At 55.8% G+C, this 18,003-nt stretch overlaps 1 protein-coding gene across 7 annotated transcripts in view; it reads right to left on the minus strand.

Annotated features, from left to right (window-relative positions):
- Positions 1-18,003, minus strand: part of CHD6 (chromodomain helicase DNA binding protein 6) — a 97,659-nt gene that overhangs the window by 13,727 nt on the left and 65,929 nt on the right. For all 7 annotated transcript variants that reach the window (XM_084218155.1, XM_084218151.1, XM_084218154.1 and 4 more), the window contains 17 exons: positions 16,552-16,695; positions 15,546-15,801; positions 14,880-15,090; positions 14,185-14,380; positions 13,501-13,665; positions 12,927-13,106; positions 12,123-12,233; positions 10,667-10,869; positions 10,068-10,267; positions 6,689-6,848; positions 6,019-6,108; positions 5,462-5,565; positions 4,740-4,869; positions 4,441-4,501; positions 3,714-3,771; positions 2,805-3,024; positions 658-866 (listed from right to left, as the gene is read on the minus strand). In XM_084218155.1, coding sequence (XP_084074281.1) covers positions 658-866; positions 2,805-3,024; positions 3,714-3,771; positions 4,441-4,501; positions 4,740-4,869; positions 5,462-5,565; positions 6,019-6,108; positions 6,689-6,848; positions 10,068-10,267; positions 10,667-10,869; positions 12,123-12,233; positions 12,927-13,106; positions 13,501-13,665; positions 14,185-14,380; positions 14,880-15,090; positions 15,546-15,801; positions 16,552-16,695 — 2,698 coding nt within the window. The remainder of the gene's footprint in view (positions 1-657; positions 867-2,804; positions 3,025-3,713; positions 3,772-4,440; positions 4,502-4,739; positions 4,870-5,461; positions 5,566-6,018; positions 6,109-6,688; positions 6,849-10,067; positions 10,268-10,666; positions 10,870-12,122; positions 12,234-12,926; positions 13,107-13,500; positions 13,666-14,184; positions 14,381-14,879; positions 15,091-15,545; positions 15,802-16,551; positions 16,696-18,003) is intronic.

The raw sequence follows: 18,003 nt of genomic DNA on the forward strand, positions 1-18,003 counted from the left end.
CAAAATATTTTCTGCTGTTGTTGGAAACAAATCACTTTGTGCCTAAATAGCCTCCAAGGAGCTTTTAATCTGTCATGTCTTGTCCAGTGCCAATGTAGGACCTCTGCAGAGCACTCAAAGACAACAAATTCCCTGTGTATTGGCCAGGCTTCCTGAGCCTCCTGCAGTGGATCCAGGCTCCGTTTACCATGCAGCAGAGCTCCACAGTCAGCACAGGCAGAGATGGAAAGGACTCTGTCCACTGGCAGCAGAGGGATGCCTGGAGAGCAGCAATACCACTCACCCAAAGAACCCCCAGCTCCAGCACGGAGCTGTGGTTTGTGTGTGCTGCTTCTCAACTTGTCTCTCACCTACAGAGGTTGCTGTCTTGGATAAAACTGGTTGTGATTTCCTGTGAGAACTCCAAGAGATTTGTGAGAGCAGGGGCAGGAATCCATAGGGCTGCTCTACCCTCTCACTGTGCCAGGGAGGCACTACGTGGTGGGGACAAGACAGCCAGAAATGCATGACTGCTGCAAGCCCACAGCCTGCCTGGCATCTCACTGCTTCCAACTGTGTCTGAAGCTCCTCCCTTGCTCTCCTGCCCCACAAGAGCAGTGGGATCCCTTCTACATGACCTAGCAGTACCCCTCCACAGGCCATGCAATTTCCACTCACCATCCTCTTTCCACAAAGGGAGACCACAGACATTCTTGCACATGGCCACAAAGCTGTAGAAGTACTTCTCCAGGCTCTCATCTGTCTTCTTCTCCAGTCGAGAGATGGCTCGGAACTGGGCCCAGTCAAAGGTTTTTTTCTCTTGGTCATAGATAACCCCAAAGGAGGAGACAGTGCGGTAGAAATCTGCCTGCTCCCTCCTGGTCCACCTGTAGAGCAGGGAGGAGATGGGAACACCACTGAGACCCATTCTGGGCCCAGAGCAGGCAAGGCACCAGGCAGTGAGGCTCAGAGAGCACTGCCTAGTTACTGACCAACAGTTTTGAGGGAGGTGTCAGGAGGAGCGCACTGGGGAGACCACCGCAGCACTAGATGCTCTGTCCTCTGGTGCACAGGGAGGAGGAGCAGAGTCTCTGGCCCTCAACTAATTGCTGAAACCCTCTTGGCTGCTTCAATAAACCCCTGAGTGCAGCTCTGGGCTGTGCTGCCAACAGGGAGGCACAAACCTATTCCATCTACTCCCTTCCTGCTACATCAAGCTGTTTGACTTCCACAGTAAGGTCAGTTCTCTGTACCAGGAATTACAAAGGAAAGATATGCAGACATCTCATCCAGCCTCTTCCAGAGGGAAACTGAGACTGGGGCTTGCTGCTGTAAGGGTCCCAGTAACAAACACCACGCACCTTACTGACTCTTGAGTGTCAGCCCCTCCCCAGGGGGGAGAGCAGCGGTGGTGAGGGAGGAGTTCAGTTACAGCACTCTTAGAACACAACTTTCATGCTGGCTTGGACCCTCTGAGCTTTCACCTTGTGGGGACCACTCAAAGGACACAGATGGTGAAGTGTCCTGGGCAAATGCTGGCCCAGGCAGAGCCCAGAGGAACAGGCACAGAGAACAGATCTGGGTGCACACAAGAGGGCAAGGGCAGAAAAAGGGGAGCACTGAGGCCTGAAGAAAGCTTCCAGTCAAATCTCAGCCTCTGAATTGCAGCTCTGAGCCAGCACCAGCAAGCAGCTGAGACACGTCAAAGGAAAGCAGACAGGGTGACAACACCCACAGCACTCTCCAACTGCCCAAAATACACCTGGCCAGCATTGCCACCCCTGTTCCCAGGGGCTGCAGTCATGTTTCATTTCAAAAATGAGAACAAGAAGAAAGTTAATAAATAAATATAGTAATGATCCAAATCAAGGAGATCAATGGTCAATTTGTCAGAAGGCCTCAAACCAAAGGCCAGTGGAAAACTCCTGTAAGGCAATTTCCCCTACAAAGAGCCTAGAGAATCAAGGAGCAGGAGATACTAGGCTGCTGTGATGTCCACAGCACAACCACTGATGCCCCCAACCTCGAAAAGGGGATGGTACAGCTAGAAGAAGTCCAGAAGAAGAGGAAAGGGAAGGTGGCTGGAGTAGCTTCTACACAAGGAGGCCAAGAACAGAGCACAAGGCAGCACACATGCCATGTGGTTACGAGGGGTCCTGCTGCAGGGACAGATTCACAGAAGGCCAAACCATTGAGGGATGGTGACCACAGAGAGTCCCAATCCCAGGGTAGGATGAGATACTGGCAGCAACAGCAGCAGCACCACCCTGTGCCCACCCTCCCAATGGCTGCAGAGAGCCACTCAGGGCACTGGGACAGTCCCAACCCCCTCCCACTTACTGGGACACAAATGAAATGGGGGCACAGTGTAACCAGGGTATGTCAGCACTGGGCTTCAGTGGCCACGAGCAGGAGGCAAAGCCAGTGGTGTGAGAGTCACAAGGGTTAGAAGGGCACTGCTCACGGGCTGTGACAGTGCTCATCTGTCACCCTCATCCACAGTGTGTTCCAGGGACACAACTCTCCTCTGCTGAGGCTGACTTGACCCTGAAAACAGGTCCCCACATGTCCTTTCAGTGTCACCACCTGCCACCCACAAACTCCAGTTTGCAGTGGAGGCTGCTCCCCGGCTGGGCCAGCTGCTGGAGCAGCAAGGCTCCCACAGCTCAGAGCACGTTCCCTGCCCAGCAAGGACCCATGTGACTCCATGCCCTATGCAGCTGGCAGCACAGACAGCTCTGGTGGCATTTACCTGGGTCCGTTCTGGGGATGAAGGAATTCAAGCGGGCTAAATCAGCTTTGTAAAGACTCCTCTGCTGCATTACCTTTTCTGCATTTCTTTGTTCACCGAGTCCATCTCAGAGGCTCTCCGGAACATCTCATCCTGCAGCCAGTAGCCATGGTTACCGGGCACCAGCATCTCCGTGCGGGGAGGCAGCTCCTTGCGGTTGCAGCGCTGGTAGACGGTGACGAGTCGCCGCAGTCTGGCCGTGAGAGCAGAGGAGACAGGCCAGCAGGATCTGTCTGAGTCAGAGCCATCCTGGGCTTCAAACATCAGCAAGGACATTAGTATTTAGCACACACGCAAAGCCACAGGTTCCCACATCCTCTGGCAAGCTCCAAGAGCTTCTTCCCACCTTCTGCCTTCCATGGGGAGCATGAGCGGTCACAGTCATGAATAGGGGGCCATGTGACGCCCTGGGCCTACTGGCTCACAGCCTCACCACGTCTCTGCTTCCTTCAGAGAGAGTCCAGAGGCTGAGATCAGGGTAGGAATGATGGCTCCAGGCCAGGCCATGCATGGGAGAAGACTGCAGCTCCCCGCTCAGCAGTGGGGCCAGCCAGCCCACGGCACGTGCCAACACTGCCCACTGCAGAGACCTCACACGCTCATCTCATGCAGGCAACTGCGTGGAGAAGAGCAGACTAATGGCTTCCAGTCACCCTGGAAGCCTGGGTGAAGCTACCTGAAGCTACCCTGGGTAGCTTTGTCTGGAATCACTCGGAACCGTGTCTGCCCTGCCACAGGGCCTATCCATGGGTCACCTGTGAGTCTGTGCATGAGGGCCCTTGCCCATGCTGAGCTGCTCACCCACGAACACAGAGCAGAATGTCCCTCCAGCCCCGCAATGTGTTCCTCCCACCAAGCAGTGCCTGGGGTAGCACTCAGGCCTGGCTGTGCCACACCAAACCCAGGGAAGCCACAGACCACACTGCAGGAGACATGGCCTCACCTGCCGCTGGCTCGTCCCGCTTCTCACTGGCTTCACCCACCCCAGCAGCCACGATGTCCTGCAAAAGGAAACAGTCAGAGAGGGCTCAACCCCACACAGAAGCCCCAGCACCCACAGCCTACCTATCCTTGGCAGGGGTCAGGGTGGTGGGATAGGCGGGGCACTGTGTCCAGTGCCCTTGGTCTGCAGATGCTGTCTGTGCTCAGCACACAGGAGCAGAGGTGACAGCTCAGAGAGGCCATTTTGGGCCTGAAGGGAAAGATCACCATGGTGACAGAGGCCGTAGTGCCACTGCTCAGGACAGTTGCAGTGTGACTGCCTCCACTGTTCAAACAACCCTTGCACTCTTCTGTGCTGCCTCATTCCCTTATCTTCCTCTCCCCCAAGGCCATTTCTTTTGGGACATCCCTGACTTCTCTGCCAGGGCCCCATGTGGCCCCTGAAGCCAAGCAAGACTGAGAACCAGCATTCCTTGGCATCCCCAGCGCTCAATACCCCTCAGCTCCCCACAAAGAAGATGCTGCCCACGTCCACAGGTAACAGAGCAGTACAGCAGAAGCTGTGCTCCAGGGAGCAGAAGCAATGCACACAAGATGGGACACAGACAAGGCAGACTGGCCATGCTAGCTCCCTACTGCCACACAGCAGAGCTGAGGGAGCCAAGCCTGCACTGCAGGGCAGGCTGGGCAGCATCAGATGTGTATGTGACACTATGAATCCCACTCACCTCCTGTTTGGACAGCCCCTCCAGCTTTTCTCCACTGCTCTCTTCTTTTTCCATGCTGCCCCTAGGTGAGAGAGTTAACAGTCCCTGGTAGTGGCAGCACAGCCTATGTGGCTGTGCCAGTTCTCAGCACCAAGAAGCGAAGAATTAGTGCTCATGCCATCTCTCCACCTCATACTGGGGACCAGCTCCCTTCTGCCCTCCCCTCTGCGCTCAGAAGCACAGCCTGCTCCCTCCCTCCACTGCACTGCCCCAGGAGAGAGCCAGGTTGCCGTGAGGGCTCGGCTCCACCCCCTGCCCACCTTTCGGCAGCATCCTGTGCCCCATCGCTGACGCCCTGCTCGGCAGAGAGCAGCTTCTCATCTGGCATGCCCACCTTCTCCAGGAAACACAGTGCCGGGTCCGCCCGCATGGCGTTGTACCGCTCGTAACCTGCCACAGCCGGGACAGACAGACAGCACAGAGCAAGGCATGAGCCTGGTTCACACAAACCTCCTCCTCCTGGGACAGCTCCCCACCCGCCTCTCACATCCTCTGTGCTACCATGAGAGCAATTCTCACCCTCAGACACTCAACACTTTCCCAAAAGCAGCTAATGGCTCTGCAGCCCCTGGGCAGCAGGCAAAGGGAAAGGTTACCCTTCCCACTGCACCCAGCAGCAGCACAGCCACCACACAGGGTGCAGCTGGGCCAACAGCCCCCTGTCTCCTGGAAACTACACTGGGACTCCATGATGAGGCCAAGAAAAGATCTGTATCTTTCTCCTTGCCCTCACACAGCAACTGCCCACTGCTCCTGGCAAACCAGAGTCTACCCCAAGATCTGGCATGGCCACCCTGGGCACTGTGGGGTGCCTGTTCCCCACCCAAACATGCTGCTGGCACCTGGGGAGAACTGTCCCGGCCCTGTATGACTGTGGAGCTAGCTCACGGCTGTGTCCCTTGCACTGGCACAACATCCCCTCCAGCACCAGAGGTCCTCACTCCCCCACACACCAGCACCCGCCAGACAGCTGGGCACACACCGTGCTTGAAGACGCCGATGAGCAGGGATTTATCGGCTTCGGCATTCCACCAGTCCACTGGGATCTCCACGTAGTCAATGTCTGGCAGCAGTACATCCAGCTCCCTGTGGCAGACACGGTATGAACACGCCCCTCCTGGCCTCAGCAGACACTGGGTCCCACTGTTCCCAGTGCTGGGAGGGACTTCAGGCCACAGTGATGGGGCATGCTCTGCTCTGAGGCCTGGCCCTGACTCTGGGAGCAGGCTCTGTGTACTCCCACTTTGGATAAGAGCCCATTTGTCAAGCAGCACACAGAACCATTTTCCTGCAGGGTGTCCCTCTAAGTCCCCACCACCCCCAGGCTGGTGCTACACTCTCAGAGTAGCCTCAGCAGGGCTGCCATAGCTGCAGTCTCTGCACTGGCAGGGTGGCTGCCTGAGGGTGAAGTTTTGCCTGAGGAAGACCCGGGGTCTGATTCATCTGGAGCTGCAGAGAGCCCAGATGTGGCTGGGTCAGACACCTGTGGCAGCCCTCCGGCCCAAGAAGCCTTGCAGGGGTTCACCATTCGGTCCCTACCTGGCAGGGGTCCCCTCAAAGGCTTTATCCGCAGCCTCCCCCAGCACTTCAGCCTTCAGGTAGTAGAGCATTCGCACCCGCAGCAGAACCCTGTCCCGGGGGGCAGAGAGGTCAGCAAAGCCAGCAAAACCCGCTCCACACCGTGTTCCCCACGTGGAAGGACCTTCCACAAGGAGGGCGGGCAGTGACCGTGCAGGGTCATGCCACGCTGCCCAGCCCTGTGACCCGCTGGCCCGAGGGTCACTGCTCAGGACATGGCATCCATGAGCTGGAGGGGAATGAGGGTGGTCCAGCAGTGGGAGCATGGTGATCCTCTGTGGGCTGTGAGCCCTTCACAGCTCCCTCCCACCCTCCCAACACTAAAGGCCCTCAGCCCACTGTCTCCATGAGCCAGTGTGGGCTCCCACAAGGGGGAATGGTTTTAAACTAAAACAGTAGAGATTTAGATTAGATGTTAGAAAGAAATTCTTCACTCTGAGGGTGGTGAGGCCCTGGCACAGGTTGCCAGAGAAGCCATGGCTGCCCCATCCCTGTTCAAGGACAGGCTGGACAGTGCTTGGAGCAACCTGGGATACGGTAAGGTATCCCTGTCCTTGGCCAGGGTAATGTAAAATAAGATGTTCCTTAAGGCTCCTTCCAACCCAAACCACTCCAGGATTCTATGACTCACTTGTTGCAGTGCTGTTTGAGGTGCTTCTTGTAGCTGTCATCATGGAGCACCACCTCAGGGTTGCAGGTGGCGAGCCAGTCTGCATTCTTTATCTCAGGAAGCAGCATCTGGTTCTTTGTCTTCTTCCCCTTCCTGCCTCTGGGCACGGGTGCTGACAAGCCTGTAACAGCGAGTGGCAGCCAGTGAGCACCACAGGCACAACGGGCATGGCCAGGCACTGCTGCCAGGCGCCACAGCTGGGAGCTGGAGAAGCCCAGGGAGAGCTCCCAGCTGCAGCCTGGAGAGCCAAGGAGAGCAAGTGCATGGGGCAAATGCAGAGTATGGGAGAGTCCATCTCTATGAAAAACCTGGGGATCACCACAGAAATGGAACTGCTCTGTGTCGTCAGTGCAATGCTGAGCCAAATGATAACATGGCCCCTCGATGTATAAAAATATCACACAGAAGGGAAGAAGCAGGGAAGGGACCTTGGTCCTGGGCATAGCCCTTGGAGACTTACTTAGACACTACAGGCACCTCTAAAGGTCACTCTATGAGGACAATTATTTGGGACAAGAGTTCAAACAAGAAGCTCCCAAATGATCAAAGAGCAGCAGACCTGCTGATCTGATCTGTGAGGGCTGATTCTTGTACCATGCATCTGGAAATGGAATGCAGTCCCATCTGCCTGACAAAGATAAAATGAGATCCAGTGGCTGGAGATGAAAATTAAACACAGTTCAAGCTTGAAATAAGGTGTGAGTTCACAGCAGAACATGGAAACAACTCCTGGTGGGGTCACTGTTGTTTGGAATCTCCAGAGGGGGATAAGTTGCCTCCCTGGGCAGCTGCTCTTGAGGTAGGAGTTGCAAACATGAAGGGGAAAGGACGCCTGGGCAGTCCCATCCCACGTCTGGTCTTGTGACACCAGTGAAGAAGAGAAAGCATCACTATGTCATCAACTCCTGCACAGAGTCTGCAGCTCCATGACAGGACAAGGGCTGTGGCCCAGCTGCACCAGGCCTCCTGTCCCCAGCACCAAACTGGCCTGATGAACGCTGGGCAAATGCTCCTTCCCCAGCAGCTGGGCCTGTTCAGGATGAAAGGCAGGATGGTGCTGGGTCAGAGCAGAGCTCTGAGTTGGACTGTCTGGGTGCTGTGCTCACCCCTTGCGATGACATGGGACTGAGAAGAGCTCCAGGATGCCCTAGCAAGGGTTTAAGGTGGTTGTTCCTTTCTGCACGTCAAGGATGGGGCTTGACTTGCCCAGTCAGCCCTGCAGACATGAGTGGTACCTGAGGCTGCCTGGGGAACCACAGCAGTTACTGCTGAAGGCCTTCCTGACAGAGGAAGGAGCACTGCTCTGCTCTCAGTGCTCTGCTTCTTCTGCTCTCCTCCAGCTCCTGATGCCAGCCTGAGGTGTCGTTGCTCCTCTGGCCCAGACAACATGGAGGTTCAAAGGTGGGAAAAGCCATTCTAAAGAGTTGATGGAGAAGCTCCTGGTTGCTTTGCTGGTCAATAGTCTATGCTCTTGCACTAAAGCAATCCTGACCATTTGCTGAAACCATGGCTTGTTCATCACTTGGTATTATCTAAATCAAGTCAACTCATAACAGTTTATTTGCTTCTGACTCTTGTTCTGCTCCTCACAGGACTCTCAAGCCCACTCCCAGATGCTCTCAGGGCAGGGCAATGTGGCAAGAGCAGGAAGAAGCACTGCCAAAGTGACTCCTATTGCAGGAGGTGACTGGAATAACTTAGAGCAGACCCCAGAAGTCACATCCTTGGACGTCACAGTGCAAAAGCCAGTTGGACACTTCCAAGCCGAAGGAAATGATGATGTTGGGTTTTAAGCACCAATTATGATGCACTTGGCACTCAGCAGCATCACCACTCCTGAAGTGCACAGGGAGCACTTCCCTGTGCTCCACCATCTGGGAACAGAAGTCCCAGGTTTCAGTCCAGGTCCCTGATGTCAAAAGTAGTCTGGAGAGTTCCAGCCCCCTCACTACTCACCTTGTGCCACAGATCACACGTACAGAACAAGCAGCACATGGCTGGGCTCTGAGCTCCCCTCAGGGCTCTGACTCCCTGAGGGACACTGTGGCCTTCCCCAGCCCCACTCACCTGTCCTGAGAGCCACAGGATGCAGGCATTGTGCTGCAAGGTCAGCCAGAGCCCTCTGGCACGGCAGGCAGTGACCACATGTCCCAGGCCACAAGCCCAGATGCAGGGAGCCAGCAGCCACTCTGTGCTCACAGATGAAGACAGAAGCCTCATGGCTGCCTCATTCACAGGGTGGGCTCTGTGGCTGCCCCAGTCCCAGGGAAGCCTACAGAGAGCAGCCACTGTGCTGCAGCTGGGGAGGCCAATCTGCAGCGTCCATCACTGAGGCAGAGCTAGAGCCAGAGGGAGAGCAGGGCTGAAAAGCCTCTGGGTGACCTGTCTGAAGCTGAGAACTGGGAACTTCTACACAACAGAATACAGACACCTCTAGCCAACAGATGCAATTACAGACCTGATATGTGACACATGAACTTCAGACATACTGCCTCTGAGCATAGCCAGGCCTAGGACAAGGGTCCTGCTACACAGAGAGAAGGCAACATCACCTGGGGAGCACTTATGCATTTTGTAAGTCTCAGGACAAACCAACACTGCACCTCCACCCATGAGGGTAGGCACTGCAGACCATAGGTCTGGGACAAACACCATGATGAGGGGAAACAAAAGGGGGAAAAAAGGGAAATCACAAAATCACAGAATATTCTGAGTTGAAAGGGATTCATAAGGATCATTGAGTCCTCAACTCTTAATTGAGAGGCCTATATGGGGATCAAACTCACAGCCTTGCTGTGAGATGAATGCTCAGCTGCACCCACAGCTTTCCCTGGTGCAGCTGCCCATGGCTGCCCACAGGCAGAGGCAGGGTCCTGGACCACGTCCATGCTGTGCCCTCTGAGGCCCTGAGGAGCAGCCTGAGGCGTGCCCATGCCCTGAGTGGAATCAGCACCCTCATCCCTATCACACCCAACATGTTCATACAGTCACTGGTGCCCACGAGCTCACTGCCCAGCATCTCCCGGCGCAGCAGAACCACAACAGCATTCACAAGCCAGAGAAGACTTAGCAGCACCTCTGCTCCCAGCACAAGGCTCTCTCTGCACTGAAAGCCAGACAACAGCCTCCCTCACTCAGCCAGCCCCTCTGCTGGCTCTGAGGGTCAGTGTGGAGGTCAGCTCCATGGAAGCCCCTTCCTCTGTGCAGAGAATTGCAGTGCTGAAGCACAAACACTTGCAGACTGTTTCCATCAGCTCTGCTTGGCATTCTGCAGCCTCAGTCTCACAGGCTGGCACGGGGCACTGGGTACAGATGCAATGGCAGAGAGAACACGCAATACCTGAGTGATTCTGCAGAGCCTGATTCTGGCCATCCTTCGTTGGTGTGATGAGATCCCAGATAAAACTCTTAATCTTCTCATCCCCCTTGTAGTGTTTGACACAATACACCAGCAAGGCCCGACAAATCATCTCCATGTCCTTCTCATTCAGGTGCCACTTGAACCGCCCATGGGTCAGGATATCTTTCCAGCGTCCCCAGCTGAAACAGCAGGAACACAGAGTAAACACTCCTGTGCGATTAGAGACCTTGCTGGCACCTCTCTCCAGGAGCTCCTGTGGGGGCACAGCCCTGCCAGATCCCCTAGACAGGGATGTTTTGCCCACACATTACAGGGGCAGAGAGGGAGAGATGTTTGCAGGACTGAACAGGGAGCACACTCTGGAAGTGCCAACTGCCAGCTTTGTCCTGCTAACTCTTCTTCCATCCCAAACATTCGTTCAGAGCCCAGGTCCCACCAGTGGGGTCACTGCTGGAAGGAGGCAACACAGCAAGCAGGACAGACAGGAACTGGCTGGTGCAGCCAGCAGGTGCACATGGGCACTGGGGCGGCTGGAGGCCGTGAGGCTGTGGCTGTGCTCTCACAGGGGTGAGACTCACCCAAATATGAGCAGGTTCTTCTCCACACGGAAGCACTCAGCCCGCAGGTAGCGCCGCGTCTTCTCGTTAAAGCGCCGCGAGCGCGTGGGTCGCTCATCCGAGTCACTGTCCAGCTCAGAGAACTCCATCAGCTCGTCCTCCTCGAAGGAGTTGTAGTGTTTGGTTTGCTTCCGCACCCGGGGTCTGTCAATGACCAGGCTCTCCTGTGATGGACACAGCAGAGAGCACTCTCAGGTACAGGCAGAAACACTTATATGTGCTCTTCTAGCCCCTGTGACCTGGGCTCTGCTCAGCCTCTGGCTCCTGGCTGGCCAGTCCTGTGCCTGACCATCACCTTCCCACTAGGATACTTGTTCAAGTTACATGTGTGCAGTTCTATCTGCACAAGTGACAACTCCTGACCAGCACAAAATTCAGCCTGACTGATGACAGACTGAGAATCAGCCCTTCTGTGTCCAAACTGCTGACTGCCAGCAGCTGACTCAGCTCTGAGTCACTCCTGGCCCCCTCTGCAGTGCCTGTGCCAAGTGCTGTGCTGAAGGCAGTGTAATCTCTGTGTCAGGGGGACAGGTAGGCTGGAACAGGAAAAGCGGCTTCCAAGAAGGTGCAGGAGGGAGCAATTATTTAATGAAATTAAAGAGCATGTACCTGCCCTCTCTCCTTACCCCACCCTGTTGAATGAATGAATTAATGTATGGATTTCAGGCACATAGGGCACACACACACACTCTCTCCTATTGCTTCGAGCAGTGAGCTCTGCAGAGCTGCAGGACCTCCCTCCTGCTGTCTAAAACCATCTCCTACAGCACTGCTGCCTTAGTTGGAATTATGGCAGCCTCAGGCCCGCACTGGAGCCGGCGGCAGCACCCTGTGCCTGGTGGAGGAGCTGGGAAGAGAGACCTGAGCTGCAGCTGAGCCCATCACCTCAGCAGGGCCAGCAGAGCATTGGAACCCCATGTGTCCCCTCCTACTTCCTGACAGGCAGAGGCACCACTCTGCCCTCAGGAGAGAGAGCAGAGGGGCAGCTCCAATCTCTGTTCTCTGTGACCAGGGACAGGACCCACGGGAATGACTGGAGCTGCATCAGGAAAAGGTTCTTCCCCCAGAGGGTGGCTGGGCATTGAACAGGCTTCCCAGGGAATGGGCATAGCCCCAAGGGTGCCAGAGCTCAAGGAGCATTTGGACAATGCTCTCAAGCAGAGGGTGAGATAGTTGGGAGCAGCTAGGAGTACAGACTGAGTACCCTAAAAGATCAGGGAGACACAGACCCAACATGTGGCTAAATAAATCAGGGCTTTAGCCAGCATTTGTGGGTCAATCTTCCCTTGCAGTAATTCTTGATGCCCAACACAAACCTCTTCAAGAGTCTAGAGGAAGCAGACAGCTCCCACTTGGACGCCAGGCCACATGGTATCAGATCAACTGCAGGGCACACAGGCCACAAACTGCATCCTACCTTTTCATTCTTGGCATCTGTATCGAGCTCTGCTATCTTGGCCCACTTCTGCCAGAAGTTGGGGTCATCTAAGGAAATGTCAGTTCTGTTTCCTGATGCTACAAAGCTGGCCTAGGAGAGAAAGAAGAGGTGAGAACAGGGTGCAACCCACCATCCAAGTGTGCTTTCTTCCACACAGAGATCCCCCACATCCTGCTGTGGGATGTTACACTCAGCTGCCAGAGAGTTCTTTTCTTGCCTAAGGGAGCTGAACTCCTCCGTTCTGCAGTCATGCCTGACCCACTACAAATGGAGGCTGGGTTGTTCAAGAGGAGGAGGGTCCTTAGTGGCCCCAGCAGGCACCAGCCAGAGCATAGCACAGAGCTCTATCTGGGGGTTTTGTCAGGCCCCACAGCACTCAGCTTCCATGGCACAGCAGCACCTGGCTTTGGACATCATGCAGCCTAGCAGCTGGGTCCTGGCACCATCCTGGGGGTCCCTATGCACAGCCAGACCTCAGGGCTGAACCCTCCCAGGCTGGTGGCCCCTCCTCAATGCTCTGCTGACCACCAGAGAGACAGGAGAGCACACCAGCCCCAGCACAGCCAAGGTCTCACTGGCACACTGAGACAGCAGAGTTTGGCCTCCACGTGGACATGTCTCCATACACAAGTAGGAGGTTGGACAGGTCTCCACACACAGGTAGAAGGTTAGACAGGTCTCCACAGACAGGCAGGGGGCTGGCTGACCACTACTGCCCTGCATGTTCCCCTTCCTCCACCCCCAAAGGAAATCCCCCTTCCCTCCCACTGGAGCACAGCATACCTTTGCAAATGTGGAGCCCTTTCCTTCAGACTGGATCGTGATGGTCTGTGTCCTCCGCTGAAGGATCTGATCAATGTCTTCCTCACAGAACTTTGACCCCTCATCCTCCTCATCCATGAGTGCGCCGTAGGCACCCTTCCGCAGCAGGTCCTCCACCTCCATCTTGGAGAGCTGCTGAACCTGCCCAAAGCACAGGGGCATCACCAACCTGGCCAGCAACCACAACCACTGCACAACAGGAGAAGGCTCCTCCCTCTGCTTCAGGAGAAACGGCCCTAAGCCAACCCAGACTTGCTGCTCTAAAGCAAAGAGGTCACTTCAAAACTCTTTCTGAGGTACTGTCAGGAAATTCAGTCCATGCCACTCCAGACACAGCATCACATGTCCCCTATCCCTGTGGCAGTGCAGGAACAGTCTGGCAGGCCAAAGAGCAGCAGTGTGAATGTGTGGGACTGGGCTCTTCCTCCCCAAAGCCTGCCGAGTCCCTGCTCTGACCTGGCACTGACTTGCAGGGAGAGGAGGAGAGATCGCCTGCAGAGGCTCCCACCTGGCCCCGCTCCAGCAGCCAACCTACCCCGTTGGTGCTGCCCTTGCGGTTGATGTCCTGCAGCACAGCTTTATCCAGGCCCAGCTTCAGGCTGGCCTTGTCGAACATCTCCCGCTCGTAGGAGTTCCTGGTGATGAGGCGATAGACCTTCACGGCCTTGCTCTGCCCGATGCGGTGGCAGCGAGCTTGAGCCTGTCAATGCAGAGGGCACAGTGTCAGCGCGGGGAGCCCGGCTGGATGAGGACCGTGTGGATTGTGGTATTCTGCATCAGCAGCTACACCACCCAGCTAACCCACAGTCAGCTCCCATCCACCACAGCACCCTCACTCCCTGCCTGTGGCTGACCTGGCAGGGCTCTGGCACAGCCTGCACAGCTGTGGAACAGGAATGAGAGATCCCAGCACCCTCAGACAAGGACACAGGGCTCAGGCTGGAGCCCTGGCTCTCTACAGATGCGGCACACAACACTGCACCCACTCCAAAACCACTGGATGCAGTGTTGCCTGCTCTGTGGCACATCTGTGTTTTCAGAGCCACACTGTGATCTCCCCCATGTCCTGTTCCCCCTGCCTACATTCCTGCCAGCCATCCTGACGCGGCACCTCGTGCCCAGCACAGCTGGTGCCGCTGCCCTGTTCTCCCTGCCTGGCACAAGTGACAGAAGCTGTGCCTCAGGACTTCCTGCCAGCCTGGCCCTGCCAGCCCATTACCTGCAGGTCGTTCTGTGGGTTCCAGTCAGAGTCGAAGATGATGCAGGTGTCAGCAGCGGTCAGGTTGATGCCCAGCCCGCCTGCCCGCGTGCACAGGAGGAAGACAAAGCGATCCGAGTCGGGCTTGCAGAAGCGGTCGATGGCAGCCTGGCGCAGGTTGCCGCGCACCCGCCCGTCGATGCGCTCATAGGTGTACCTGCTCAAGAGGGGGAGAGGTTAGAGCAGAATCACAGCAGGGCCTGAAAAGGCTGTGGCCTTCAAATCCCTTTCTGCTCCTTCCCCCAGGCTGTGTGGGCACACCAGCCAGGACTTATTGGCAGGACCTGCACTCAGGTGGAGGCCAAGGCCCTATCAGCCTGTGTGCACTGTGGCTGCTCCCAAAAGTTGTGCCTCTTATGTTAACAAAATCATCACAACCCCATGCATGGTGCATGGATATGGGGCTCATGGGAAGCAGGACCAAGGGACTTTTACTTGGTCACTCTGAAGACTAGCCCTAGACTACACAGAATGAAAGGTCTGAGGTGCTTAGTTCAGACTGGGGTCTCCGCACCCACCAGTAGTACACAGTAAAACAGATCCATCAGTACGTGGGCATGGAATGGCCAAATCTCCACCCTGTGCTGTTGCACTCTATGTGCAGTGCATGGAGGTACCGTGGAGGAGCTGTGGTGAATACTGGCGCCTGTACTAACCGTCTCTGGATGAGATAGTCCTCCAGGATGTCAAGGCAGCGCACCATCTGCGAGAAGATGAGCACCTTGTGCCCACCAGCGATCAGCTTGGGAAGCAGCTTATCAATGAGCACCAGCTTCCCGGCTGCCTGGATCATCGCCTGCAGCTGGAAGTCTGGTGCCTCTGGGCAGTGTGTTTTGCGGAAGTCTTCCAGGATCTTCTCCTCTGCCCCTGCCAGGTGAAAAGGGATGTGAGCTCTTGGCAAGGCTGGCAGCACAGCTGCCCAGGACAGCAGCAAAGGACCGCATGAGCAACAGAACCCATGCAGTAAGAGCTAGGGAGGCTGGCTAGAGATCTCCTGCAGACCCCCTATTCCTGGAACTAAACTTCTGTAGGGCTCATATCAACTCTTGGCAGAACAAGTCAGGTTGGGACATGGGTCCTGTGTTGGAACACCCCCAAACACAGTGAGCCTCAGGAGACCCTAAGGTGCCCATCAGCAAGCAGCCCTTGGAGGGAGCTGGGCTGCCTGGGAAGGCAACAGGACAGAGCACTGCCACACCATCAGCAGATGGCACAAGGCCTGAGCTGGCTCCCCAGCTGGGCAAGTTCTGTTGGGAGTGAACAGTAAATGTTGCAGTGGTACCTGTGTGTCCCCCCCACCACCTCCTGTGCACAGCCCTCACCATTGATGAGGTATGGGTGATTGCAGCACTTGCGCAGCTCCATCATGGTATTGATGAGGTTGGGCATATTGTGCTGGTTGGCACCCTTGGAGAGGAAGGAGAAATTCTTCTCCAGGATGGCCCGGTAGTATTTCTTCTGGATATTGGTCAGTTCCACCTCAATGATGGTCTCCTGCTTGGGTGCCAGATTCTTCTCTACATCATCCTTCAGCCGTCGCAGCATCATGGGCTTGAGGATGGACTGCAGCTTCTTCACCTGCAGAGCAAGCGCAGACACTCACTGCCCTCCCTGCAGGGAAGCACATGGGCCAGCAGAGGGGTCTGCTAGACTGGAGCCTCCCCATGCTGCAAACCCACTACAGGTGACTAGAGCAGCTGCTCAGCAGCCAGCCAGGACAACCTCAGGGCCTGGGGTCCTTGGGGCAGGCATGACCAGTCCCAGGCTATGAACTCCACATGCCTCTGCTGCCAGCAGCCTTAGTGTCTGATGCAGGAAGAGAACTGAGAGTTTGGATGGTAGCTGAGATGGTGGTTGCTTCATGTGCCTGTGCCTGCTCCCACAGAATGACAATCTTTGTACAATTTCCACATTCAAAAGGCAGTGGGACAGCCCACGCAACTAAGCAGCTTCCCATGACCCACACTCAAGGAGAGCTTTGGGGGAAGGCTCTCCAGGGGAACCTGACAAGGGTGACTGACACATGGACTTACTGACCTCCCTATTTCCCTTGTACTCTTGTTGGCCTCATGGTGGGAGAGGCAGGTAAGCTGTTCTACCCAGGCATGCAAGGGCAGCAGGGAGTCACTTGGGAGCAGACCACTGCCTTGGTAGGGGCGGGTCTCCTCTCCCCAGAAAACAGCGTTGGGCCTCTGTCACAACTTTGCTTCTCCTGGTATGAGGAGTCCTATCCACTTCCATGAAGCACATGTCTGAAAGCATGTCTGGTTTGGTCACCAGGTGTCCCAGTCGCCTGGGCTAAGTCACTGGTATCATTCCTCCAGGTACCTGCTCCTCTGTCTTCAGGTCTCCAAACTCTTCCAGGAAGGCTGTCTCTGAGGGGAACTGCTGTGGCTCCAGAAAATTTAGGAGGCTGAAGAGCTCCTCTACCGAGTTCTGCAGGGGGGTCCCTGTTAGCAGCACCTTGTGCTCCTGGGAAGACACAGAAAACAGGTTGAGGGCTCAATCCCGTTAGCTGGGGTTGAAGGTATCCCAAGAACACAATGCTTCTTGTCTTCCAGCCTAAGAAGCACTCTGGACGGCCTGGGACCTCACACACACCGAGAGGCTTCCCTGGCCGTGGTGACACCCCTGACCAAGCCACTGCCACACAACACTGTCTGTGGCTTCCAGGACACTCCTGTGCACATGCTGCAGTCCAGCTCTGTGCAACAACAGCCAAACTCAAGATCTCACACTGCTCCCAGGCTCCAGCCCTGCCCTGGCACAAGAGCATTGGGTAGGGATGCTGACAGAGCCCAAGCTTCTGTGCAGCTGGGGGCAGGATGTTTGTCTTCAGGGCTCAGACAGAGCAAGAGGGAACACCATGGGGAGCCATGGGACACCGAGGGGCAGCAGTGGCCTGCTGCTAGGGACAGTCTCAGCAGGGTGCTCCGAAATGAGCAGGGGCAGGTATGATTGCACACTGGGAACAAAGGGGAGCTTTTCTTAGAGGTTCACCACATAGGCACATGTGCAGTAAAGGGAGATGAGGTCCAAACAACCCCCAAGACCTGGGGGTGTGAGGATCAGATGATCCCTCAAGGAAAATGCTCTCCCTCCCATGACTGACAACACGGGCTTGGGCCTTAGGCACCACCAGGTGCTGGCCCTGGACGCACCAGCTCCTCTGTCCAGCACTGTCAGAGCCTTGGGCTCAGTACTCAGGCTAATCCTCCTGCCTAGTCTAGTGCAGGAAATGTCCTCAGGAGTGGCCTGCTATGAAAGAAGGGCAATTGTAAGGTGGGAGACTCCCAGAGGACTTGTACAAAGGGAGGTGATGGCATAGAAAGAGGACCAGTAGCAACCCTGCTTCAACCCAAGCTCACAACGCAGCAGGGCCCTACATAAGACACAAAGTCAGGGGAAACAGCAGGGTCTTTTGGAACTAGTGGGAGTCACAAGATGAATTATTTTCAGAGGCCTGGCCCAGCTACAAGTGAGTGTGATGGAAGCTGAGTACAGCTGGAAGATCCAAAAGGCCTGCTAGTCCTTGGTCCAGCTAACAGCAACACTGCTTTTCCCAGGGCTGGAAAAGAGCTGGAAAATCCAAGTAATTTCTCAGAGCAGCTCACTGATCCCTTTGTTAACCCACCCCGTGGCATGGAGTAACATGTTTGCACAGCAGTAAGAACACCACAGCTCTGCCCAGTGTAGGGCACAAGACACAGCATGGCCGGGGTATTGTGCAGGGCTGGCCAGCAACTGCCCCCATGTGCTGCAGCAGCCTACACTGTGCTG

Source organism: Fringilla coelebs, assembly GCF_963513975.1.
Source record: "Fringilla coelebs genome assembly, chromosome: 18".
Taxonomy (NCBI): domain Eukaryota; kingdom Metazoa; phylum Chordata; class Aves; order Passeriformes; family Fringillidae; genus Fringilla; species Fringilla coelebs.